The 27,984-nt window shown below is 33.7% G+C and overlaps 2 protein-coding genes across 2 annotated transcripts; both read left to right on the top strand.

Annotated features, from left to right (window-relative positions):
• The first annotated feature begins 1,767 nt into the window (after window positions 1–1,767).
• Window positions 1,768–10,747, top strand: LOC117341525 (tetraspanin-9-like). The gene is made up of 8 exons (XM_033903396.1): window positions 1,768–1,952; window positions 3,563–3,635; window positions 5,439–5,669; window positions 6,914–6,988; window positions 8,373–8,486; window positions 8,790–8,981; window positions 9,379–9,462; window positions 10,377–10,747. The coding sequence occupies exons 2-8, from the start codon at window positions 3,573–3,575 to the stop codon at window positions 10,434–10,436; spliced, it is 819 nt and encodes a 272-aa protein (XP_033759287.1). The 5' UTR covers window positions 1,768–1,952; window positions 3,563–3,572; the 3' UTR covers window positions 10,437–10,747.
• Window positions 10,748–17,199: 6,452 nt separating this feature from the next.
• Window positions 17,200–27,963, top strand: LOC117341526 (tetraspanin-18-like). Its single transcript, XM_033903397.1, has 8 exons — window positions 17,200–17,352; window positions 19,009–19,083; window positions 22,208–22,438; window positions 23,020–23,094; window positions 24,365–24,478; window positions 24,862–25,053; window positions 25,706–25,789; window positions 26,560–27,963. The coding sequence occupies exons 2-8, from the start codon at window positions 19,021–19,023 to the stop codon at window positions 26,614–26,616; spliced, it is 816 nt and encodes a 271-aa protein (XP_033759288.1). The 5' UTR covers window positions 17,200–17,352; window positions 19,009–19,020; the 3' UTR covers window positions 26,617–27,963.
• The last annotated feature ends 21 nt before the right edge of the window (window positions 27,964–27,984 follow it).

Genomic DNA, 27,984 nt, shown 5'->3' on the forward strand with positions numbered 1-27,984 from the left:
AAAAACGTTATATCAACATATACTAATAATTCATGTTTGCTTAAATGGAGGCAAGCGATGGTTGTTAATTTAGGGGGCAACCAGAGAAAACCCACACAAAGTTGAACATACCTTTAGGTAAAAACAGGCGTGATTGAACTTCGTCCTCATGTCAACCATAATTGCATGCCCATGTTTAAACCGGAAGGACCTACTTCAGATTATTTAAGTTATATGGATTATAGAAAGATTTGCACGCATACAAAATATACTGTTTCAGCGCAGGTATAAATGAATATCGTCCTTAACGTATTTAACTTCCTAACCACGGCCAAGGTCATTTAAGGACGATCTTAACTGTGTGCGAGATGTTTGCGTATAGTGTATTGGTGTGTTGTTTTGGTGGCTGATGATGGTTCCATATGTCTTCTTTGTGATAGCGCGGAACTAATGTCGACAATGTGGTACCTTTCTGAAGCATACTGCCGAAGACACTCAAAATGACACCTCACCCGTCACATTATACTGACAACGGGCAAGCGAATCACCCCTCTCCCGAAATGCTGAGCGTTAATAAGCAGTAATTTTAAACGGTCTAACGACGTGATGTTTGAGACTGTGTTATTTCCGATCATTGTAGTGATTCCCTAAATTTACTTTAATATCTACGACCTTTACTTCACTTTCTCAAGGTAAAGTCGATAATCCTTCCCCAAAGCAAGTTCCTCAAAATTGTTGTAATTTTGCGCTATAAATAAGTTTTCTATTTTTTTTTTAAATTTTAATTTGGTTTTTGGAGGGGGGGGGGGGGGGGGGGGGGGGGGGGTGTCATTTATTTATTTTATTTTATTTTTTGAATTTTTGTTTACAAATGTTTAATACTGGTACATGTACTTAAATTGACCATTCATTAGAATGTACATCCAGATTGAAAATTCATTTAGATATAATGTACACAAATAAACTCCCGTATTATTTAGGAATGGGTCACGTTTTAAAAGAATTAAAAACACATTGTTAAAAGTTGAAATGCTATATTTGTCTGAATACGACCACGATTTAGACGTGGATATATAGGTACATAGCAATCAGGAGTAAAGTATGGTTAGTTTGAACAAATAATACTTTTATTAAACATTTAAATCCAATTGGATAAAAAAAAAACTATTGACTCTAGTCAATTCAGAACTTTATGTATGAAATATACTGCAGGACATTTATAACGTGAAGGCTTCACAATTCATTCATTAAGAACTTGTAGTGAATCTCCAATTACTCAAACATGCTTTTCTCTATTGTGCCAACGCATGGAGCAGATACACACCACCCTGAATATCAGTATCTACCGCAATCAAGTACTGTTAGCTTTACGGCTACTTCAGTTTTTTCTACCGAATTTTGTTATCTTTTCAGCGTTTACCGACATAGTCATGACATTTTTTAAATGCGTTTTTATTTTTAGTTATAAACGTGATAAATTTGCGGTATTTTATCTTTTGACATGCTGTATTGACAAATTTCTAATATAACTACTTCATGTTATTAAGCTGAAAAATCTTAGTAATGATTTTGGGATAGGAACTTCAGTGCAAAATTTAAATGTTCTGAACGAAACATTCTATTGAGAAGTGAACATAAATCTAGTAATTTATTCAAAATATTTTATTCTTTACCTTATTTTAACAACGTCTTGTTTTTTTTTTATTCTATTGGAAAAAGAAAAAATCTCAATTATCCCGCTTCCTGCTGTGACATGCTTTATAGGTAATAACTCGAAGTCATTGGCTTGAGATTACTCTATAAGATAACATTACACATATCTTCTATTGTTTAATTGGTGGCTATTATGGAACCATTTGTTTAAGATCTTTTAAAGCGGAGCCCCTTGAGACGTGTGCATTGCAACTCCAGTGGACTGACGGAAACAAACGTTAAAATCTTTGGAAATTATTCATTGTTTTACCCATAAACAGGTAAGTTTAAAGTAATGTTTTGGAAATTATTAATTCTAAAACCATAAATAGGTTTAATGCTATCTTTTGGAAATAAGCTATCTTAATATCCATAAACAGGTAAGTTTAATGTTTGGGGTTATTTTACATAAACACGAAGGCTGTTTTTATTTATATTTTATTAATTGATGTTGAGATATGAGTACTTTGCCGATAGTTTTATTTTTTAATGCTATTTCAATGGTGCTACTTTTATATATGTGTGCGTCTTTCGTACACTTAGTTATCAGTGATAGATTTACGGAATAGTGAAACATATATCATTTTGTATAACACATATAAATATATAGATATATGAATGTACTGGGACAGAATACGAACTAATGAATATAAAACTACAAAACTGTGCTCGTCTATGATTCGGAAGTGTCTCCCGGAAACAAACGTGTAAGTGAATATCTAAACGAAAAGTAAAGAACATAAAAATACCTGAACAAATATGAAATATGGAAATGGAGATAAACAAATAATTAATTGAAGTCTATATGGTAGTGATTGGATATTTATTGAAGAATATAAGATATGTGTGTATATGATCCGTAGCAGGGCCGCTACAAGAAGTAATTTAAATGTGATATGCACGATAACGGCACACCTCTGGGACTCTGGGACCAAACTGTCTGGATTGTATGAAAGACACAACTGTCCCTTTAGATATGAATTAATATATAAATACAGTAAAATGCTGAAAAAAATAATTGAATAAAGTTAAGTCATTCTACTTAAACGATGTTAATACCGAAGAAATCAAGTGCATGAATTTATCATACACAAAACCCGGGAAAATATTAATTTTACACACACATCGCAATTGAAAACTGCCAGCTTTCGAAAACGCCTGTTTCCTTTGTCAAGTTAAGAGTACAGGCATTCCAATAAGCAAAGTATGCTTTGTGTTTAAATAAAGTATTCCGTGCAGAATCCGTGAAGCAATACATTCTATGTCATGTCGTATGATAGGAAAGCGGTGCCTTCAGATGTAGCATTGTATTTTGCAGTCTTGATTTGAGGGAATATGAAAGATGGACCCTTCCATCATCTTTACTGCTGCATGTCGTGAAAGCTCACTATTTATCGAGTGGGTACGAGTGGGAAGGATGCTTTGGAGTTGCACAACCAAATGCTTGTTTATCCTAGGTCTGATGAAAACAATATTATCTGACTGACCTAATTTCGAAAAAGTTGAATAATTAATGAAAATGATGATCGAATTCTAACGTTTGAAAAATCGGAGGTTCTTTTGTCCATATATTCTGTTGATAGGGTGTGGTAAGTTTTTGCCGTTACAAGTGACTGATATAGGCGCCTAGCATGTCATCTATGAAGAATCCAAAATTACGGAATTACTGCTGTTAATTTATGTAAATCGAAACAGATCCGCTGATGTTTGCAGTTGTGCAACACAACATTTTTGCAAATACGTTTATATTTTTATTATTACTTTTTATGTTTTTAGCTTTGTTGGTGTATAACTTAACATCGCTTTCGAGACGGCACTGGCTATCGTGAAAATGATTAAAGTTTATTGAATATTTTTGAAAATGATTTCTATATTCATTTTTATTTCATAGTTAATTCACCATGGTTTGCTGCACAGAGACGATCTCGAAAATCGTCGTCATAGGACTGAACATAGTGTTCATGGTAAGTCACAAGTATCGTCATAGGACTGAACAAAGTGTTCATGGTAAGTATCCAGTATGGTCATAGGACTGAACATAGTGTTGATGGTAAGTCGTCAGTATCGTCAGTCAGTAAATGGAAGAGGAACTTAATTGCAAGGCCGAACAGTATGCCAAATCGTCTTTTAATTTTCCCAGTTTTCGCTTGAAAGCAATGTTTTGACAGGTCAAATAATTCATTAGTGAAAAATATCTCTTTTATAGAATACATTATTTTCGAACGTTCAATGGTAAAATGTAATAAATATATACAATGTCTTTATATTTCAGTATTTGAAGAATCGCTGATTTTGTTAATGTTTTTTCATGCTTAATGATTTCAATTTTCAAAAATCACAGCTTACTCATTTTTTATGAAATTATTGTCACAACTTAATCCACGTGTGTCACCCGTTTCTTTCCGGTGCTCTGCCATTTCTCTTATTGTCTTTTTCAGGCCTGTGTGTCGTGTTATCTTAAACACTAAACAAACCAACAAATACGAACATAGCTAAATTACCTCAGACATGCTTGTCAAAAACACATGCTAAAGTAAAGTTCACGAACAATCGTTGTAAATGCGACAAGAGACCTTAATGCAAATTGAATGATATATCTACGTAAACTACACAATGGCCTATATGCTGATAAAACATATCGTATGTCATTAGAACGGAGTCAGTGCACCGTGACACTGATTTCACAATGTCTGTAAGGCTGGATAACATGGTGTCATTGTTGTCATTCTGACAATATCCATTGGAAATCGGTCGATGATATCAACAAAGCCAGCGGTTTTTTGTTTTTATTTCATGAACTCGATTAATTATATCAAGACCAGTTTGATATTTCAGACGTAATATCAGTGTTATGAATGTCGTGTATATATGTTGTTAACAATCACGAAGCCAAACTAGAAATCTCTCTGGCATGTTATGCCTTGTTTTTCGCTTGATGACAAACCCTTGTATACAGTAAACTTATATTTGCATATAAACTAAATGAAAAAAAAAAAAAAAAAGATTAAAGGAAATAAAGGAAAGTACGCGATATTTGATATTTGTTCGTTTTGAAGTCATAATTGCACCGACAAGGTGTTAAGAACCAAGCTGTCGGTAATGCATAAATGTTATAAGTTTAACTCAATCAGCCAAAGTAGTAGGAAACGCATGTTGTATGTTTTATATGATTAATTCCAGTTTTATATGATTAATTCCTGTTTTATATGATTAATTCCTGTTTTATACGATTAATTCCTGTTTTATATAATTAATTCCTGTTTTATTTAATCAATTCCTATTTTATATGATTAATTCCTGTTTTATATGATTAATTCCAGTTTTATATGACTAATTCCTGTTTTATAAGATTACATCCTGTTTTATATAATAATTCCTGTTTTATTTAATAAATTCCTGTTTTATATGATTAATTCCCGTTTTATATGATTGATTACTGTTTTAAATACTTAGTTCTTGTTTTAGATTATTAATTCCTGTTTTATAAGATTAATTTCTGTTTTATAGGATTATTTTCTGTTTTATATGATTAATTCCTGTTTTATATGATTAATTCCTGTTTTATATTATTTATTCGTGTTTTATTAGATTAATTCCTGTTTTATATGATTAATTCCTGTTTTATGAGATTAATTCCTATTTTATATGATTAATTCCTGTTTTATAAGATTAATTCCTGTTTCTTAAGATTAATTCCTGTTTTTTTAAGATTAATTCCTTTTTTATATGATTAATTCCTGTTTTATATTATTGATTCCTGTTTCTAGGTGCTTGGTATCGCCATCATGATACCAGGAATCATCATGATGACAAATATTGACTTCCTTGGCGACAACATCAAACCCCTGTTAGAAAATATCTCCTTCAACGGAATCAATCTGGCTAGCATCTCCAACAACCTACCAATCATATTCATTATTGTGGGTGCCGTAATATTAATCATAGCAGCATTGGGGGTGCTGGGAGCCTGCTGCAAATTGAAGACTCTGCTTGTAATAGTAAGTGTGCATACTGATATTAATTATATTTGAATCACTTTCCTCATAAATATGTGATAACATGTTCTCCCAATAGCTGGAAAGTCGCCTAAAAAGGCATGCCTTGTTATATGTTAATGACTAGTATTACCACCTCCCCATTTTCTCTAGTTCGACTGTATCATGCTTTGTTATCTGTAAATGACTAGTATTGCCGACCTTCCCGTTTTCCCTAATTCAATAGTATATATGCCTTGTTATCGATAATTACTAGTAGTGCCCGCCTTCCTGTTTCCGCTAGTTCCACCGTATCAATGGTTTGCTATATGTAAATGCCCTAGTTCCATTGTACCCATGCCTTGTTATCGGTTAATAACTACATGTAGTATTGCCCGCATACCCGTTTTCCCTACTTCCGTTGTGTCCATGCCTTGTTATCTGTAAATGACTAGTTTTCCGCCTTCCCGTTTTCCCTAGTTCCATTCTGTCCATTTATGGTATTCAGTTCATAACCTTTAATATTAGGCTATCACAACTGTTTTTTTTTGGTTGCCTGCCTCCTGTAGTATGAGTTGCACATATTATTTCCACGGGTTTATACTTAATTGTATCTATATAATTCACTTACAATGCACATTTCTTTCATTAGGAAAATCAAAATTAGCAAAAACAAACATCAAAGGTGGAAGCCTCATTACATAATAATTTTGTTCTCTTTCATATATTTGAGTTCTTTGCAATGCAACAACAAATTCGATATATAAACAATACATACTAGCATATATGAACATGAAGTAGTTTGTAAAATCTTGCAACATTGGTGGTTTATACTATTTTGATTAGCGGCACCAAAAGGTTAACTACAATGACTCGAGTACCCAACTGTTCGTATAAATGACTTCCTTTCTACACAAACATAAGTTTGTCGTTGGTTGTAAGACCATCGTGTTGAACAAAGTGATAGATAGTATCGTACTTCTTGGAAGTGAGTTTTAAATTGGCAATCTTACAAATATTCTTCTATGTTGTACAGGTTAAGGTAAATGTAACAATTAAACGTACGTGTGCCAACAACAACCTGGTACGCGATATTTGATATTTGCTCGTTTTGAAGTCATAATTGCACCCACAAGGTTAATTGTTTTGTCTTCTATAGAACCAACCTGTCTTTAATGCATACGTGTAATAAGTGTAACTAACTGGATGTGTATTGTACTTTACATATTGCATTTACGTCACATATATATATATTTTTTATTTTACAGTACGCTATCATTGTGATGTTATTGGTTTTGGTCCAAATCGTCGTACTAGCGTTCTTCTTCATTCTGAGGTCAATGGTATGTATAATCCTAACCTAAAATATTCAGATGTTAAGCTGTTCACGACACCAACCCCCCAAACAGTTCCACAATGTCAACACAACGTATATTATACGGTCTCGACTAACGTAAATAATCAGTTAATGTTCATAGACTGAGTACATGTGTTATTATGCATGTTAGGGGCGTTGTTACTTACTTCATTTTTGTTTTGTTTTGCATCCTCATCTTGCTGTTACAAAGTTAGATTTAAAGATGCAATAGTTTCACATATTAAAAACCAGGACTCTCAATTCACACAATCTGTGATTTTAGGTATTTCAAGTCATTTTTTGAAATTTGAAATATAGATATATAATATATTATGTAGTATGTATTTTGTTAAACAATTGCGAAGCACGGGCGATCTTAATGTAGGAGGAAACCCGAGTACCCGGGAAAAAAAACCCTTGTGGTCGGGCACATGATCCCATACCTTTTCACGAATCAAACCCCGACCGCCTAAGTAAACGGCAAATGTGTTACCATTGTGTCACCCGACCATCCTAAAGTTAAGGGCGTTATTTCTTCTGAATTAGCCCAGCCAATAAAGGGACGAACATACACGTTAAATCCATATCGCCGAATCACATAATTACATTAAAGCGTCGTGTATTCCTACGCGGGATGATAGCAAATAGGAATTGAGTAGAAATATACCTTTAATCCGCACACAGGCTAATGCATAGAAGAAAACATATGGTATACGTCAGGCCACAAAGACAACATACGCTATACGTTAAGGCAATAGGATAAGACAAAGAATATGAGAACGCGAACATAAACGAGAATTATACAACACCATTTGGTCAATTTTGTCCCCTTTCTCCTTATAAGGATATGATTTATTTTCTGTGTTATGCTAAACAACATACACGTGACGTTCTGTTTTAATAAATGCGATATATATATCTAATGGTCAAACATATGTTATTGTATACCTTTCTTTACATATGCCATATGTTTTCGTGTTACCCATTTTAAATGTGATCATTTATGGAAATCCTACTACTAAATATGATTTCTTTACATTGTCTATCCTAGAATCAGATTTGATATCTTTATATTGCTTAACCTAGGATTAAATATACTTCATTTAATCATATATTCTGCAGTTAGATATATATTTTATGATATATCCTCCAGTTGATATTTATGTCATGGTATATCCTACAGTTGAATATTCATTTTATGGTATAACCTACAGTTAAACACTTATTTAATGGTGTATCCCACAGTTAAACACTTATTTTATAGTTTATCCTACAGTTAAATATTTATTTAATGGTATATCCTACAGTTGAATATTTATTTTATGGTATATCCTATAACTAAACATGATCTATTGTATTGCTTGTTTTAGTTGGATGACACAATAAAGAAGGAATTCGTGAGTCAGCTGACGAGCGGTTATAAAGTAGATGACCTTGACAAAAGCGATGAAGTCTCCTCAGCATTTAACTACATGTTCATGTCGGTTAGTCAACTGATAATGCACACTATCATATCGTGATGCTATAAATAGTGTCACGTGATGTAAGTTATCTGGTCAGGAGATATTATACTCTATAAAGAGTGCCACATTAAACTACGTTTCCGGTCACGTGACATTATACTTTATGGATATGATAACTATACAGATGGTGTTGGAATGAAGCAGATTCTTTTTCTATTGATGATCGAGCAAACAGACCAAAATAAGGGTAAATAAAAAAACCATAACAGAAATTAAATGACAAATGAAAAAAAATAATGCTGCAAAATGTTGTTTTTTGTCAAGATGGAGTGCTGTGGCATGAATGCCGTGACGTCATCAACGAATGATTTTGACAGCACCGCCTGGCGGAGCGGAACTGGGTCAGGCAAGAAGATACCGAAAGGATGTTGTAAAGGGGTAACGGAAGCTACTTATGCTTCGTATACCAATGCTGCATGTACCGATACGGCTAATAGCGGTACCTATTGGCCTGAGGTAAGTTTGGTGTTATCAGTATACACTATGATGTTACAAACCTCGTATTGATGCCGCTCGGTTTAGTTTTGTATCGTATATAGTCCTATCAACAACTTTGGTCATCGAAGGACGTCGTCCCGTCTCATATATGCGGGGTTAAATTTTGTATTGGTCATTTAAACACGGCCTCCATGTGTGAAGTCTATAGAAGTTTTACGAGTTGTACATTTGAAGTCACTAGTCCCTCTGTAAAATAATACTGTCCAATTTTTATTTTAACATCAATATCGATCTAATTTGCATAACCTTACTTTGCCTTAGATTATTCTTCTTTTAAGTTTAAACTGATACGGTTTTACTGGTAAAATCTGACGCAAATGTCTATGTTTACAATAATTATTTCTGTCTCTTTCAGGGCTGTTACACAAAGATCATGTCCAGTTTTGGTACAATCTTAGACACGATGGGTTACATAAGTTTCATCGCAGTATTGATTCAGGTTCGTAGCAAATGTAGCAATATGTCAATTATTTTTTGTACTGTTTGATGGGCCTTTTCGCAACTATTGACGTCCTCCTCTGATATGTAAGATACATGCGGGTGGTGAGTGTATGTATTTTGGGAGGCTGCTGCATATCTATGTTTGTCTCATTTTGATAGTGGTGAACTGATGTCGGCTTTATAGAGCTACCTCACTTAAGCATACTGAAGACATCTCATATTTTTAAACGAAATTATACTGATTGACAAACTGAATGTAAAGTTAATAGAAATGCACCGAAAAAATAACACATTAAACATATTTTTGATAAGTCTTATAGGTTTTAACAAAATATCATTCTTATAATGAATTAGGCAAATGCTTATTTCAGCGTTGTTATGTATGTAAGGGCGAAAGGAAATTGTATGATTTTGGCAATATTTCATGAGGTCATTAACCGGAATTCTAGCCCTGCAAATAAAATCTAGCGATACATTCGTACATTTACATACAACAAGATTTGATTTTTTTGTTACGACACCAATTATACCGCACCACGTCGAAAATGACTCGTATTTTCGTAATGCTAATAGGAGGATATATTTGGGACATGTGCATCACAGCACGCGGTGACCCTCGTGTCTGGCAGGTTACAAGGGTTGGGATTCCAATCTCCCCTCCTAAGAGAGATTACCCATTGAATAAATACTCATGAATGCGGCATCTTCTTTTATATCGGTTATTTAAAATACCTTATCACGTATGGTCATCGATAACTTTTCCATACACAATTTGTTGAAAAATATACTTTGTTATTGTTTGATAAGTAACCGATAATCAAGAAAAGATATGAAAATATGAAAAAAATAAACGTCTAAACCTTAAAATATAATACTTTTTTTTTTATCTATGAATGTTTTGTTTGTCAACAGATTCTCCTGGTGATATTCTCCTTCTGTCTCTGCTGTAGCTATATGACTGATATAGTGTGAGTTACATAATGGACACAGGACACGTGATGTCACGGGACCGTGTGTCTGTATGACGATGTGATCCGGTGATGGATATCTGATACGACGTGCCTGTTTGAAACTTTGACAGTATAGTTCTTGTATTCCATATTAAGATGCAAAACAATACATACTTTTTTTTATCAAAGAATGTAATAAATATGTTCGGAAACAGCAAATACATATACCGCATTGGAAGTCTACGCCATCTCTACGTTTCTCTACGTTTCCTGACGCAAATTATAAACACAACAAAGTTGATGTTGTTTATGAAGGAAACAATGTTTCATTTCTGATTGCATTCTTTTGTTATCTTATAATGGAGGCATGGTGGTCTAGTGGAAGGACACAGGATCGCTAGTTCGAGTCCCGGGACGGGCGCTGTGTTGTATCCTTGAACAATGTAGTCCGTTGTGTTCCAGTCGACAGTTGCATGTGTACTTGGTGGGAGAGTATGTTAAACATCGAAATAGCAGCTCCGGCTCACCAGGGAGTTGAGCAAGCCATTGACCCCAAAAGACCCCAAAACAACGGATGATAATTTGTGAACCGCTTTGAGGCGACTATGTTGTTATGAAATAGCGGTATATAAGAGTATTATTCAGTTTGTCCTTCAGTGAAATAAAGCATTAATAGTAGCTGACGATAAAAGTCAAGTCGTTAGTAAGCTATCGCATATGATATACATACCATGGATTTTCAGCTAACGTCTATCGTACAAGCCGACAAGAGACAGACAATTTGTATTTTATCGAATATTTTATTGACAACTTCTCTGTAATGATTCAGTCATAATTCTCTGAATCATCTTCTAACGAATGATCGTTTGGTGCAAAGCAGATGTGTACAATCAATAATACTAGAGCACGTAGTGTGCCGGTTGTCACTGTTATCTAAAATGTTATTAAAGTAATAATGTTGTGGTGCAGAGGTATAAGCTACAGGTATTTCTGGCTAGGCTTGGGTGCCGTAGATCGTGAGTTCGAGGCCCGGTCAGGGCACGAGTCAAAAAGTTGTCTTCCTTCGTCATTTGTGTTTCTATGTAATTTATATATATATATATTTATTTAAATTAAGACAAAAACAACTGCGAACTACTTCCTGTGCGTTATTATTTGTCGGAACCTTGTGAAGATTGAGCGGATTTCTCGGAACCTTGCAAAGAGGCCAAGAAATGTTAGCAAATGAAAACGCATTGAACTACGTGATTTTAAAATAGTCCCGGTCATCGTTTCAACCAATCACAATGCATCTAGTGTTTTTTCCACGTGTGATATAAACTTGATGTTATTCAACAGTTGTAATGATTATTCCATGCCTTGAAAGTTGAATAGCACTCACCTGTTGTAGAAATAGGGAAATAAACAAGCACAAAAAAAAAAATCTTTTTGTGATCCTTTTCACATTTTATATTTTTCTTTTCTATTTTACTTTCTTTTGTGCAAAAATGCAAAATATAAGATTTTATGACGCGTAATAGTACAATTATTGTTTTTGTTGTATATCATACATGTCATGCTTAGTTATTTACTGTACATTAATTCTATTGGTTTTGTGAAACATGTTAACGTTCTTGGTTTTGTAATATATTTCAATGTTTTTTGTGTGGCAATTCTAAATCTAACGTTCTTGTTTCTTCATGATCTATTATAACTTTCTTCTACGTGTGATATATTACAACGTTCCTTGCTTGGCATATATTCCTAGTTTCTTGTTTTCGTTTCGTGATACATTGTCATTTTTTTGTTTTATTAGAATCGTAAAGTTCTCTGTTTTTGAAACATTTCTAACTTCTTTTTTGTTATATATATTTTGTTTCTTTTTTGATGATATATTATAATCTTGCTTTTGTTAAGTTTTTTACATGTGATATCAGTTGTGACATATTGTACATGTAATGTCAGCTTTGTTTACAATAAAAAAGTAGTGTTACATAAAAAAGTACTTATTTTCATTTCAATTAAAAAGCTACGTCACGACATGTTTTTTTCGTTCCAAGATATTGTAGAGACTAACAATTATCTTAAAATGTCCATCATGTTAGAAGCGAGGTAATACCTTCCAATTTTGAATAAAATAGGGACTTTGCGATTTTGCAAATAATTTTCAAAGAAGATGTTCCTATTCATCAAGCCTTTTCAAACGCAACAGTATCACGATCGGGGATGCTGACTTTGACCTCAATTTTATATTACCAATTTCGTATTTGAAACCCAATTAAGAGGTATTGTATTGTCCTTAATTGAAATACTGTAAGTGATACAGGGATTAAACTGAAATGATTATGCACTTACATATGTATGCCATGTTAAAGTTGACATACATTTATATAATCCATATAAAATTTATTTTCATACTACTCTTTACTATTTATACCAACTATAGATCCCAATATTATCTTAATAATATTTCGAAACGAGAAACCAATATCCAATGTTTAGCACAACCTGATGACACTGGTAAGGGGTGTGTGATCCTCAGATTTACAGATATTTAGCAATACATTGAGAAACATATAAATCAGAACATTACAATAATGACTGTCGCACTTGCTAACGAAATAATCAGTGCAGACATTTGTATCTGGTTGACATGACAGCGGCTACCGTGTGCCTTCAATGTAAATGAATCATGAATAAGGTCAGATGTATGATGTGTCCGTTTACAGTGTACCAATTTCAGGCTTATAACGCAGTATAACTGAACCTCAAATTATTAATGTCTACATGAATCAAGGAGAAAAATTGCGACTCCCAAATAGAGTATTTGAAACCCAAAAATGTAGCAGAACCTCAAAGTATCATAATTTATGTCTACAAGAAACAAAGTGGGGAAAATGCGATTCGTAAGGAGCCGCCTTTAGGTATAGAGGTATATTCGCCTACTACGAACCACATACAGCTGGATGAGGTTGGTCTTACATTTAAGTACCCGTATGCTCCCTCAAACATAGGACAATGGCGAAGTCTATCCCCGATCATCAACATGGTCTTTAAAATGTTGAAAGATGAGTAAACTATCAACAAAAGAAAGAAAATTGCTAGGTCCGTGTATTCGGGACTTCTAATTTAAATCGCAGCATACAAACGTGTTTGCGACATAGCATTTCACTGAAACAAATCTATAAAGAAACCCGGATGTTGTCCCCATTCAAGTAGGCGCCGTATTTATATGACAATTATAAAGATGTTTTATATATTTTGGACCACCTTAGTCTCAGTGTTTCTTCTCAGTCCACATCATCAAACTCATTATGTGTAAAATAGTTATCAGTTACGTTACTAAGTCGAAGCTAGAAGAGTTTCAACTGCAAATAGAAATAAATCATGTGAACTTATTGTACAAATAGGACGCTTAATACAATTGAAGTTCGATTTTTCAGCATTACTTTGGAAATTATAAGTTATATTTCTGTTTATGCTTAAAGCGTACTTTGCCATTTTGTGTAACAAGTTGTTAGGTTATTCATGTCAGGTACTAGAGTTCAGATATATTCACTCGTTCAAGGTATTGGCGTTGTGTTTAAGACATTTATTTATACTAAATTATCCAGTGTCTGTTATATCATTCATAGTACCACATGATTGTGTTATTTCTTAAATTTCACATTACAAAAACATTATATATTGTGATGACGTACTGTTTATGACGTCACACTTGTATTTTGACGTCATATCTTGCAAACATATGTTTTCAAGGAGTTTGTATTCATATCCAGTTAGCATTCCTTTGATTCGATCTATTTGTGTATTTAATATCCAATTTGATTATTTGATTATTGTTATTTAATATCCGTCCAAATCATCGGACATTTCTTGTTGTGCTTACTATCCATACACTTTAAGGATTTATGGATAATTGTCATTTCACGTCCAATGAACGACTTTCAACACAATACAGATATTTAAATATGTTCTTGTAATTGTTGCGTATATCAAACATGAGATGACATTTACACAAAAAATGTACATTTTACATAACATTTTATAAATTTACGTTCTATATTTGGTTTTGGTTAAGTATTCTAATGTCAAAATAAACAAAGGAAAGCTTATAACGGGCACATAACTTATCAAGACAATTAAAAGTTCTTCTGTCGACCTGTTCAATAAAATAGACACAGAAGAGGGTCCTCTTTGCTGTGAACAGATCAGTTTGTATACAAACAAATGTGTGTGTTATGGTTCACGTGCTTCTTTGTCACGTGTAACGTATTTATGCGTTTTATCTATGTTAAGTATTGTTGAATTTTTCATTCACAGATATTATACTTGTATGATATTGATTTACATGTATCCACATGTAAAGGAACTTTAAAGCAACAAAGATCTGACTTTTAATGAATGGAGTAAAATATTTTGGATTAATAAGATGGACCCCTTTCAAACATTCGATGGGTATATAGCGTACTTGTAATGATAAGCAACACAATTATTTTTCTTTCATTCGGTTGTTTTTATACTATAATAAATGAAATTATAACTGAACCCGAGAAAAATGTAGAATTTCGCAAGCTTTTGTAGTACTCGTTTATTGGTATTCGGCCATGTTTTGTGAATGTATTTATAGTGAACATTTATTTCTGGGGTGCCAGAGGCATATAACAGACTCGGAAGAGTCAGGGATAAATACCAAATCAAGTGTTCCAGTTTGTCTAGAACATTCTGTATTTCTATATTTTACATGTGTTTGTGACCTGCCTTAAAGTTCTTTTACATAGGGTGTGTCCATTGGTATTCTATGCTATATTGTTATCATTGTAATGCTGGAAAGGTGAAGAAAAAATGACTTCATTTTGAACCCGAGGTTTTTGTATGCATTAATGCTTTCAATGTTGAACTTTCACCAGTGTGTAAAATACATCACTGGGCGATGGATCTATACATTTGTAATGATGGGAAATAAATGTTGAGGAATTTATTTTCATATACACCGGATGTATTTCTGTAACACCTGTTCTGGTTGACGTAATAATAATGTATTTCTTATCGCAAAATGTACAGGTTTATATAGGCTGTCAACCTAAATTGCATGCCCATGTTTAAACCGGAAGTAACTTATTTTAGATTATTTCAGTTATATGGATTATAGAAAGATTTGCACGCATACAAAATATACTGTTTCAGCGCAGGTATAACTGAATATCGTCCTTAACGTGTTTAACTTCCTAACCATGGCCAAGGTCATTTAAGGACGGTCTCAATTGTGTGCGAGATGAATGCGCATAGTGTATTGGTGTGTTGTTTTGGTGGCTGATGATAGTTCCATTTGTCTTCTTTGTGATAGCGCGGAACTGATGTCAACATTATGGTGCTACCTTTCTGAAGCATACTGCCGAAGACACCCAGAATGACACCTAACCCGGTCACATTATACTGACAACGGGCCAACAAATCGCCCCTCTCCCAAAATGCTGAGCTTTAATAAGTAGTAGTTTCAGACGGTCTAACGACGTGAGTTTGATATTGTGTTATTTCATATTAATAGGCTTTTAACAAGTATAAAATAGTGTAGTGATTCCCTAAATTTACTTTGATATCTACGACTGTTACATATGTACTTCACTTTCTCAAGGTAAAGTCGATAATCCTTCCCCAAAGCAAGTTCCTCAAAATTGTTGTGATTTTGCGCTATGAATAAGTTTTCTATTTTTCTGGGTTTTTTTTGTTTTTGTTTTTTTTTTAATTTTTTTTATTTAATTTTAATTTTTTTTTTGGAGAGGGGGGTGGGGGTGGGGGGGGGGGGGGGGGTCATTTATTTTATTTTATTTTTGAATTTTTGTTTACAATTGTTTAATACTGGTACATGAACTTAAATTGACCATTCATTAGAATGTACATCAAGATTGAAAATTCATTTAGATATAATGTACACAAATAAACTCCCGTATTATTTAGGAATGGGTCACGTTTTAAAAGAATTAAAAACACATTGTTAAAAGTTGAAATGCTATATTTGTCTGAATACGACCACGATTTAGACGTGAATATATAGGTATATAGCAATCAGGAGTAAAGTATGGTTAGTTTGAACAAATAATACTTTTATTAAACATTTTTAAATCCAGTTGGATGAAAAAAAAACCTATTGACTCTAGTCAATTCAGAAATTTATGTATGAAATATACTGCAGGACATTTATAACGTGAAGGCTTCACAATTCATTCATTAAGAACTTGTAGTGAATCTCCAATTACTCAAACATGCTTTTCGCTATTGTGTCAACGCATGGAGCCGATACACACCACCCTGAATATCAGTATCTACCGCAATCAAGTACTGTTAGCTTTACGGCTACTTTAGTTTTTTTTCTTCCGAATTTTGTTATCTTTTCAGCGTTTACCGACATAGTCATGACATATTTTTTAAATGCGTTTTTATTTTTATTTATAAACCTGATAAATTTGCGGTATTTTATCTTTTGACATGCTGTACTGACAAATTTCTAATATAACTACTTCATGTTATTAAGCTGAAAAATCTTAGTAATGATTTTGGGATAGGAACTTCAGTGCAAAATTTAAATGTTCTGAACGAAACACTATTGAGAAGTGAACATAAATCTAGCAATTTATTCAAAATATTTTATTCTATACCTTATTTTAACAACTTCTTGGTTTTTTTTTATTCTATTGGAAAAAGAAAAAAAAATCTCAATTATCCCGCTTCCTGCTGTGACATGCTTTATAGGCAATAACTTGAAGTCATTGGCTTGAGATTACTCTATAAGATAACATTACACATATCTTCTATTGTTTAATTGGTGGCTATTATGGAACCATTTGTTTAAGATCTTTTAAAGCGGAGCCCCTTGAGACGTGTGCATTACAACTCCAGTAGACTGACGGAAACAAACGTTATAATCTTTGGAAATTATTCATTGTTTTACCCATAAACAGGTAAGTTTAAAGTAATCTTTTGGAAATTATTAATTCTAAAACCATAAATAGGTTTAATGCTATCTTTTGGAAATAAGTTATCTTAATATCCATAAACAGGTAAGTTTAATGTTTGGGGTTATTTTACATAAACACGAAGGCTGTTTTTATTTATATTTTATTAATTGATGTTGAGATATGAGTACTTTGCCGATAGTTTTATTTTTTTAATGCTATTTCAATGGTGCTACTTTTATATGTATGTGTGCGTCTTTCGTAAAATCAGTTATCAGTGATAGATTTACGGAATAGTGAAACATATATCATTTTGCATAACACATATATCTATATATATATAAATGTACTGGGACAGAATACGAACTAATGCATATAAAACTACATACAAATACTGTGCTCTTCTATGATTCGGAAGTGACTCTCGGAAACAAACGTGTAAGTGGATATCTAAACGAAAAGTAAAGACCTTATATAAAAATACCTGAACCAATATAAAATATGGAAATGGAGATAAACAAATAATTAATTGAAGTCCATATGGTAATGATCGGATATTTATTAAAGAACATAAGATATGTGTGTATATGATCTGAAGCAGGGCAGCTACTAGAAGTAATTTAAATGTGATATACACGATAACGGCACACCTCTGGGACTTACACCAGCACAGTTTATAGCTGGATTGTATGAAAGACACAACTGTCCCTTTAAATATGAATTAATATATAGATACAGTAAAATGCTGAATAAAGTAATTTAAGTAATAAGTAATTTAATATAATGTTATTCTACTTAAAAGATTTTAATACAAAAGAAATAAAGTGCATGAATTAATTATATATAAAACTCGGGAAAATGTTAATTTTACACACATGTCGCAATTGAAAACTGCGAGCTGTCGAAAACGCCCGTTTCCTTTGTCCAGTGAAGAGTACAAATAGAGGGGCATTCCAATAAGCAAGGTAAGTGTTTAAATCAAGTATTCCGTGCAGAATCCGTGAAGCAATACATTCTATGGCATGTCGTAAGATAGGAAAGCGGGGCCCTAGGATGTAGCATTGTATTTTGCGGTCTTCTTTTGAGGGAATATGAAAGATGAACCCTCCATCATCTTTACTGCTGCATGTCGTGAAAGCTCACTATTTATCGAGTGGGTACGAGTGGAAAGCATGCTTTGGAGTTGCACAACCAAATGTTTGCTTATTCTACGTCTGATGAAAACAATATTATCTGACTGACCTAATTTCGAAAGAGTTGATTAATTAATGAAAATGATGATCGAATTCTAACGTTTGAAAAATCGGAGGTTCTTTTGTCCATATATTCTGTTGATAGGGTGTGGTAAGTTTTTTTCCGTTACAAATGACTGCTATAGGCGCATAGCATGTCATCTATGAAGAATCCAAAATTACGAAATTACTGCTGTTGATTTATGTAGGGTTCATTGAATTGATCAAAACAGATCCGCTGATGTTTGTAGTTGTGCAACACAAGATTTGTGCAAATATGTTTGTATTTTTATTATTACTATTTTTTATGTCTTTAGCTTTGTTGGTTTATAACATGACAGCGCTTTCGAGACGGCACTGGCTATCGCGAAAATAATTAAAATTTATTGAATATGTTTGAAAATGATTTTTATATTCATTTTTATTTCAGAGTTAATCCACCATGGTTTGCTGCACAGAGACGATCTCGAAAATCATCGTCATAGGACTGAACATAGTGTTCATGGTAAGTCACCAGTATTGTCATAGGACTGAACAAAGTATTCATGGTAAGTCGTCAGTATCGGTACAGAACTGAACAAAGTGTTCATGGTAAGTAACCAGTATCGTCATAGGACTGAACATAGTATTCATGGTAAGTAACCAGTATCGTCACAGGACTGAACATAGTGTTCAAGGTAAGTCGTCAGTATCGTCATAGGACTGAACAAAGTGTTCATGGTAAGTCACCAGTATCGTCATAGGACTGAACAAAGTATTCGTGGTAAGTCGTCAGTATCGTCATATGATTGAAAATAGTGTTCATGGTAAGTAACCAGTATCGTCATAGGACTGAACATAGTCTTCAAGGTAAGTCGTCAGTATCGTCATAGGACTGAACAAAGTGTTCATGGTAAGTCACCAGTATCGTCATAGGACTGAACAAAGTATTCATGGTAAGTCGTCAGTATCGTCATAGGATTGAAAATAGTGTTTATGGTAAGTAACCAGTATCGTCATAGGACTGAACATAGTGTTCAAGGTAAGTCGTCAGTATCGTCATAGGACTGAACAAAGTATTCATGGTAAGTCGTCAGTATCGTCACAGGACTGAACAAAGTGTTCATGGTAAGTCACCAGTATCGTCATAGGACTGAACAAAGTATTCAAGGTAAGTCGTCAGTATCGTCACAGGACTGAACAAAGTGTTCATGGTAAGTCACCAGTATCGTCATAGGACTGAACAAAGTATTCATGGTAAGTCGTCAGTATCGTCATAGGATTGAAAATAGTGTTCATGGTAAGTCACCAATATCGTCATAGGACTGAACACATGGTAAGTCGTCAGTATTGTCATAGGACTGAACAAAGTACTCATGGTAAGTCGTCAGTATCGTCATAGGCATGAACAAAGTGTTCAAGGTAAGTTGTCAGTATCGTCATAGGATTGAAAATAGTGTTTATGGTAAGTCACAAGTATCGTCATAGGACTGCAAATAGTGTTGATGGTAAGTCGCCAGTATCGTCATAGGACTGAACAAAGTGTTCATGGTAAGTCACCAGTATTGTCATAGGACTGAACAATGTGTTGATGGTAAGTCGTAAGTATCGTCATATGACTGAATATAGTTTTCATGGTAAGTCGTCAGTATCGTCAGTCAGTAAATGGGAGAGGAACTTAATTGCAAGGCCGAACAGTATGCCAAATCGTCTTTTAATTTTCCACGTTTTCGCTTGTAAGCAATCTTTTGACAGGTCAAATAACTCATTAGTGAAAAATATCTCTTTTATAGACTAAATTATGTTCGAACGTTCAATGGTAAAATGTAATAAATATATACAATGTATATATATTCCAGCATTCGAAGAATCGCTGATTTGTTTTATTTTTTTTTTCTTCATGCTTAATGATTTTGATTTTCAAAAATCACATCTTACTCATTTTGTATGGAATTTTTGTCACAACCTAATCCATGTGTATCACCTGTTTCTTTCTGGTGCTCTGCCTTTTCTCTTATTGTCTTTTTCAGGCCTGTGTGTCGTGTTATCTTAAAGACTAACTAATACGAACATAACTAAACCAGACATGCTCAAAGATATATGCTAAAGTAAAGTAAAGTTCACGAATAATCGTTATCAATGCGACAAGATACCTTAATGTAAATTGAATGATATATCTACGTAAACTACACAATGGCCTTTATGCTGATAAAATATATCTTATGTCATTAGAACGGAGTCAGTGCACCGTGACACTGATTTCACAATGTCTGTAAGGCTGGATAACATGGTGTCATTGTTGTCATTCTGACAATATCCATAGGAAATCGGTCAATGATATCAACAAAGCCAGGTTTTTTTTATTTCATGAACTCGATTAATTTTATCAAGACCAGTTTGAATCTTCAGACGTAATGTCAGTGTTGTGTATGTCGTGTTTGTATGTTGTTAACAATCAGGAAGCCAACCAAACTAGAAATCTCTCTGGCATGTTATGCCTTGTCTTTCGCTTGATGACAAACCTTTTATACAGTAAACTTATATTTGCATATAAACTAAATGCAAAAGAATGTTATTTAAAGGACAGTAAGCGATATTTGATACTTGCTCGTTTTGAAGTCATAATTGCACCCACAAGGTGTATAGAACCAAGCTGTCAGTAATGCATACGTGTAATAAGTTTAAGTAAACCAGCAACAGCAGTGGAAAACGAGCTACGTTTGTTACCGATATAGATGCAACAATATATAATAACACAGTTCAATATTTATTTACATGTTGTTTGTATATCGTTTGCAGTAATCTGCATGTTTAATTACCAACTACAATTAGTCAATAATAAGTCTGTCCCGTGCCGTTGTAACATGCGTTTTACGCGTGTTTAATTCTTAATTCTATATTTATCGACATACCTCCTTGAAGTCTATTAAGAATGAATAAACAAAACCAAATTAGACATGTCCCTAATCTATTGAACTTAATCGTTTCTTTTCCTTCCCGTCTTTCATTTTGTTTTCTTTCTTATTTCCAAATTTGGTTAATGTGCGAATGTTTTACGTCCTCATGTGATCCTTGAATGTTGGATAAAGGGAAAATACATCCTGTTTTATATGATTAATTCCTGTTTTATATGATTAATTCCTGTTTATATGATTAAATCCTGTTCTATATGATTAATTCCTGTTTTATATGATTAATTTCTGTTTTATATGATTAGATCCTGTTCTATATGATTAATTCCTGTTTTATATGATCAATTCCTGTTTTACATGATTAATTCCTGTTTTATACGATTAATTCCTGTTTTATATTATTTATTCCTGTTTTATAAGACTGATTCTTGTTTTATAAGATTGATTCCTGTTTTATAAGATTGATTCCTGTTTTATATGGTTAATTTCTGTTTTATAAGATTAATTCCTGTTTTATATGTTTAATTCCTGTTTTATGAGATTAATTCCTGTTTTATATGATTAATTCCTGTTTTATACGATTAATTCCTGTTTTATATGTTTAATTCCTGTTTTATGAGATTAATTCCTGTTTTATGAGATTAATTCCTGTTTTATATGATTAATTCCTGTTTTATGAGATTAATTCCTATTTTATATGAATAATTCCTGTTTTATATTATTGATTCCTGTTTCTAGGTGCTTGGTATCGCCATCATGATACCAGGAATCATCATGATGACAAATATTGACTTCCTTGGCGACAACATCAAACCCCTGTTAGAAAATATCTCCTTCAACGGAATCAATCTGGCTAGCATCTCCAACAACCTACCAATTATATTCATTATTGTGGGTGGCGTAATATTAATCATAGCAGCATTGGGGGTGCTGGGAGCCTGCTGCAAATTGAAGACTCTGCTTGTAATAGTAAGTGTGCATACTGATATTAATTATATTTGCATCACTTTCCTCATAAATATGTGATAACATATACTCCCAACGGTTGGAAAGTCGTCTTACCCTAAAAACTTATGCCTTGTTATCTGTTAATGACTAGTAATGCCCGCCTTCCCTTTTCCCCTAGTTCCATTGTGTCCATACCTTGTTATCTGTTAATGACCGTTAGTATTCGTATAAATGACTTCCTTTATACATAAGCACAAAAGTTTGTCGTTGATTGTAGGACCATCGTGTTGAACAAAAGCGATATATATTATCGTACTTCTTGGAATTGAGTTTTAAATTGGCAACCTTACAAATATTGTTCTATGTTGTACTGGTTAAGGTAAATATAACAATTAAATGTACGTGTGCCAACAACAACCTGGTACACGATATTTGATATTTGCTCGATTTAAAGTCATAATTGCACCCACAAGGTTAACTTCTTTGTCATCTATATAATCAAACTGTCGGTAATACATACGTGTAATAAGTTTAAATAACTGGGTATGTATTGTACCTTACATATTGCATTTACGTCACATATGCATTTTTTTATTTTACAGTACGCTATCATTGTGATCATATTGGTTTTGGTCCAAATCGTCGTACTAGCGTTCTTCTTCGTTCTGAGGTCAATGGTATGTATAATCCTAACCTAAAATATTCAGATAATTAGGTGATCACGACACCAACCCATAAAAAAGCTCCACAATGTCAGCACAACGCACAATAAACAGCTTCGACTAACGTAGATAATAAATTACAAGTCAGAGACGGAGTACATGCTATATTCTTATGCATTAGAAGTGCGTTGTTACTTATTTAATTTTTGTTTTGTTTTACATCCTCATCGTTATTAAGTTAGATTTAACGTTGCAATAGTTTCACATATTAAAAACCAGGACTCTCACTTAACACAATCCGTGATTTCAAGGATTTCAAAAGTTATCTTTTGAGTTTGAAATATTGATACATACATTGTATGAAGTATATATTCTGTTAAACTATTGCAAAGCACGGGCGATCTTGATGTGGAAGGAAACCCGAGTACCCGGAAAAAACTCATGTGGTCGAGTACAGGATCCGACACCTTTTCACGAATCAAACCCCGACCGCTTAAGTGAACGGCAAATGTGTTACGATTTTGCCACCCGGCCATCCTAAAGTTAAGGGCGTTCTGAATTAGCCCAGCCAATAAAGGAACGAACACACACGTTAAATTTATTTCGCCAAATCACATAACTATATTAAAGTGTCGTGTATTCCTACGTGGGTTGGTAGGTAATAGGAATGGAGTAGACATACACTCGGAATCAGCACATAGGTAAATGCATAACAGATTGCATATGATATACGTCAGAACACAAAGACAACATACGCTACACGTAAAGACGATAGGATAAGATCAAGGATATGAGAACGCGAACATAGACGAGAATTATACAATACCATTTTTTCAATTTTGTCCCCTTTCTCCTTATAAGGATATGATTTATATTCTGTGTTATGCTAAACAACATACACTTGACGTTATGTTTTAATAAATGTGATATATATCTAATGGTAAATACTATGCTGTTGTATACCTTTCTTTAAATATGCCATATGTTTTCCTGTTACCTATTTTACCAATTATGGTAATTCTTTTTCTAAATATGATTTCTTTACATTGTCTATCCTAGAATCAAATTTGATATCTTTATATTGTTTATCGTAGAATTAATTATACTTCATTTTATGATATATCCTCCAGTTATTATTTATTTTATGGTATATCCTACAGTTGAATATTTATTTTATGGTATTACCTATAGTTAAACACTGATTTCATAGTTTATCCTACAGTTGAGCATTTATTTTATGGCATATCCTATAACTAAACATGATCTATTGTATTGCTTGTTTTAGTTGGATGACACAATAAAGAAGGAATTCGTGAGTCAGCTGACGAGCGGTTATAAAGTAGATGACCTTGACAAAGGCGATGAAGTCTCCTCAGCATTTAACTACATGTTCATGTCGGTTAGTCAACTGATAATGCACACTATCATATCGTGATACTATAAATAGTATCCCGTGATGTTACGTTACCTTGTCAGGTGACATTATACTCTATGAATAGTGTCACGTGGTGTTACGTTAACTGGTCAGGTGACATTATACTCTATAAATAGCGTCACGTGATGTTACGTTATCTGGTCAAGTGACATTATACTTTTTGGACATGATAACTGTACGGATGGTGTTGGAATGAAGCAGATTATTTTTCTATTCCTTCAATCCTAACATATCCAAATGTATGATCGAACATAACAGACCAAAAGAAGGGTAAATAAAAAAACATATCAGAAATTCAATGACAAATGAAGAATTAATAATGCTGCATAATGTTGCTTTTTGTCAAGATGGAGTGCTGTGGCATGAATGCCGTGACGTCATCAACGAATGATTTTGACACCACCGCCTGGCGGAGCGGAACTGGGTCAGGCAAGAAGATACCGAAAGGATGTTGTAAAGGGGTAACGGAAGCTACTTATGCTTCGTATATCAACGCTGCATGCACCGATACGGCTAATAGCGGTACCTATTGGCCTGAGGTAAGTTTGGTGTTATCAGTATATGCTATGATGTTACAAACCTCTTAAGGATGCCGCTTAGTTTAATTTAGTATTGTTAAAAGTCCTATCAGCAACTTTGGTCATCGAAGGACGTCGTCCCTTCTCATATGTGCGGGGTTTAGTTATGTATTGTTTAAAGTCTATAAACAGATTTCGTCATTTAATGACGGCCTCCCTATGTGAAGTAGAGTTGTACATTTTAAGTCACTTGTTGTCTTTGTTCCGCTGTAAAATAATTTTGTTCAATGTTTAGTTTAACATCAATATCGTTCTAATTTGTATAACCTTACTTTGCTTCAGGACATTTTTCTTTGAGTTTAAACTGATACGGTTTTACTGTTCAAATTTCGACACAAATGATTCACTGTAAACGGGGGTTTATTAAGCGTGTTTTTTTTCGCCTAATTTCCTTCTACATGCATCATAATAATACGTGCTGGGGAATTGTCGTGGTGGAATTGTCTTCACGTATTTTCTTTTTTCACATACAATAATACGTGTTGGAGAATGGGGAATTCTAGGCTGTGTAATTGTCTTATTGCTTGTTGAATTACGTCACCCCCAACCCCCCAACCCCTACCCCCTCGTCGCAAAATCCCACGTTTACACTTATGATTTTTGTCTCTTTCAGGGCTGTTACACAAAGATCATGTCTAGTTTTGGTACAATCTTAGACACGATGGGTTACATGAGTTTCGTCGCAGTATTGATTCAGGTTCGTAGCAAAAGTATCAATATGCCAGTTATATTTTGTACTCTTCAGTGCGCCTTTAACAACTATTGACGTCCTCCTCTGATATGTGAGATACATGCGGTTGAAGAGTGTTTGTATTTTCGGAGGCTGCTGCATATCCATGTTTGTCTCATTTTGATAGTGGTGAACTGATGTCGGCTTTATAGAGCTATATCCCTTAAGCATACTAAAGACATGACATGTTATAAAATGGAAATGATACTGATTTACATATTGAATGTAAAGTTAATAGAAATGCAACATTTAAAACATGTTTTTTTCATAAGTCTTATAGGTTCTAACAAAATATCATCCTTAGAATGAATTATGCAAATGCTTATTCCAGCGTTATTATGTATGCAACGGCGATAGGAAATTGTAAGAATTTGGCAATATTTCATAAGGTCATCAACCAGAATTCTAGTCCTGCACTTACGATTTAGTGAGACATTCATACATTTACAATGCTTTGTCAACACGCCACCAATGATATCTCAGCACGTCAAAACTGATTCATATTGACGTAATGCCAATTGCAGGATCTATTTGGTACATGCGCATCACAGCACGCATTGGCCCGGCTCGCAGTTTAAAAAAAGGTTGAGATTCCCCTATTTCTTCCTTCAAACACAATTTGTAGAAAAAATGTACTTTGTTATTGTTTAAAATGTAACCGACAATCGTGAAAAGATATGAAAATCTGAAAAAGATAGCGTTTACACCTTAAAATGTAATGTTTTGTTTGTCAACAGATTCTCTTGGTGATATTCTCCTTCTGTCTCTGCTGTAGCTATATGTCACCGATATAGTGTGAGTTACATAATGGACACAGGACACGTGATGTCATGTGACCATGTGGCTGTATGACGATGTGATCCAGTGATGGACATCTGATACGACGTGCCTTTTTGGAAGTTTGACAGTATAGTTCTTATTCCATATTAAGATGCAAAACAGTACATGTTTTTTTTATAAAAAAAATGAAATACATATGTGCGAATACAGAAAATACATATTCCGCATTGGAAGTCCACGCCATCTCTACTTTTCTCTACGTTTTCTGAAGCAAATTATAAACATAGTATAGCATTGATGTTGTTTATGTAGGTAAGAATGTTTCATTTCTGACTGCTTTCGTTTGTTATTATCTTATAATGGAGGCATGGTGGTCTAGTGGTAGGACACAGGATCGCTAGTTCGAGTCCCGGGACGGGCGTTGTGTTGTATCCTTGAACAAAGTTCTCCATTGTGTTCCAGTCGACTCAGTTGCATGTGTACGTGGTGGGACAGTGCAGGACATGTATTTTGTAAGCACCGAAATAGCAGCTCCGGTTGTATGCTCTCCAGGGAGTTGAGTAAGCCATTGGCACCAGAGGGGGCCAAAACCCACGGATAGTAATTTGTGAACCGCTTTGAGGCGACTATGTTGTTCTATGAAATAGCGGTATATAAGAGTATCATTCAGTTTGTCCTTCAGTGAAATAAAGCATTTATACGTAGTAGCTGACGATAAAAAGCAAGTCGTTAGTATATTATCGTATAGGATATATATACAGTGAATTTTCAACTAACGTCTATCGTACAAGCCGATAAGAGACAGATTATTTGTATTTTGTCGAAATCCGCTTTTATTGACAACTTCTCTGTAATGATTCTGTAAAAATTCTCTGAAATATCTTCTAACGAATGATCCAAACAATTGGAAGTTTGGTGCCAAGCAGATGTGTCCAATCAATAATACTACTGTACATATTGTACCGGTTCTCACTGTTATCTAAAATGTTAGAAAATAAAAACTGTGAAAAAATGCAAAATATAAGATTTTATGACGCGTAATTGTACGATAGGTGTTTCTGTTGTATATCATACATATCATGCTTAGTTATGTACTGTACATTAATTTTATTAGTTTTGGGATACATGTTAACAATCTTGTTTCTGTTGTATATTTTAATGCTTTTTGTGTGACAAAATGTAAATCTAACGTTCTTGTTTGTTCGTGATATATTTAAACTTTCTTCTACTTGTGATATATTACAAAGTTCTTTTCTTGGCATATATTCCTAGTTTCTTGTTTTCCTGATACATTGTATCTTTCTTGTTTTTGTGATATATTGTAATGTTCTTGCTTTAATAAAATTGTAACGTTCTCTGTTTTTGAAACATTTAAATTCCTT

Source organism: Pecten maximus, chromosome 13 (assembly GCF_902652985.1).
Source record: "Pecten maximus chromosome 13, xPecMax1.1, whole genome shotgun sequence".
NCBI classification, from domain to species: domain Eukaryota; kingdom Metazoa; phylum Mollusca; class Bivalvia; order Pectinida; family Pectinidae; genus Pecten; species Pecten maximus.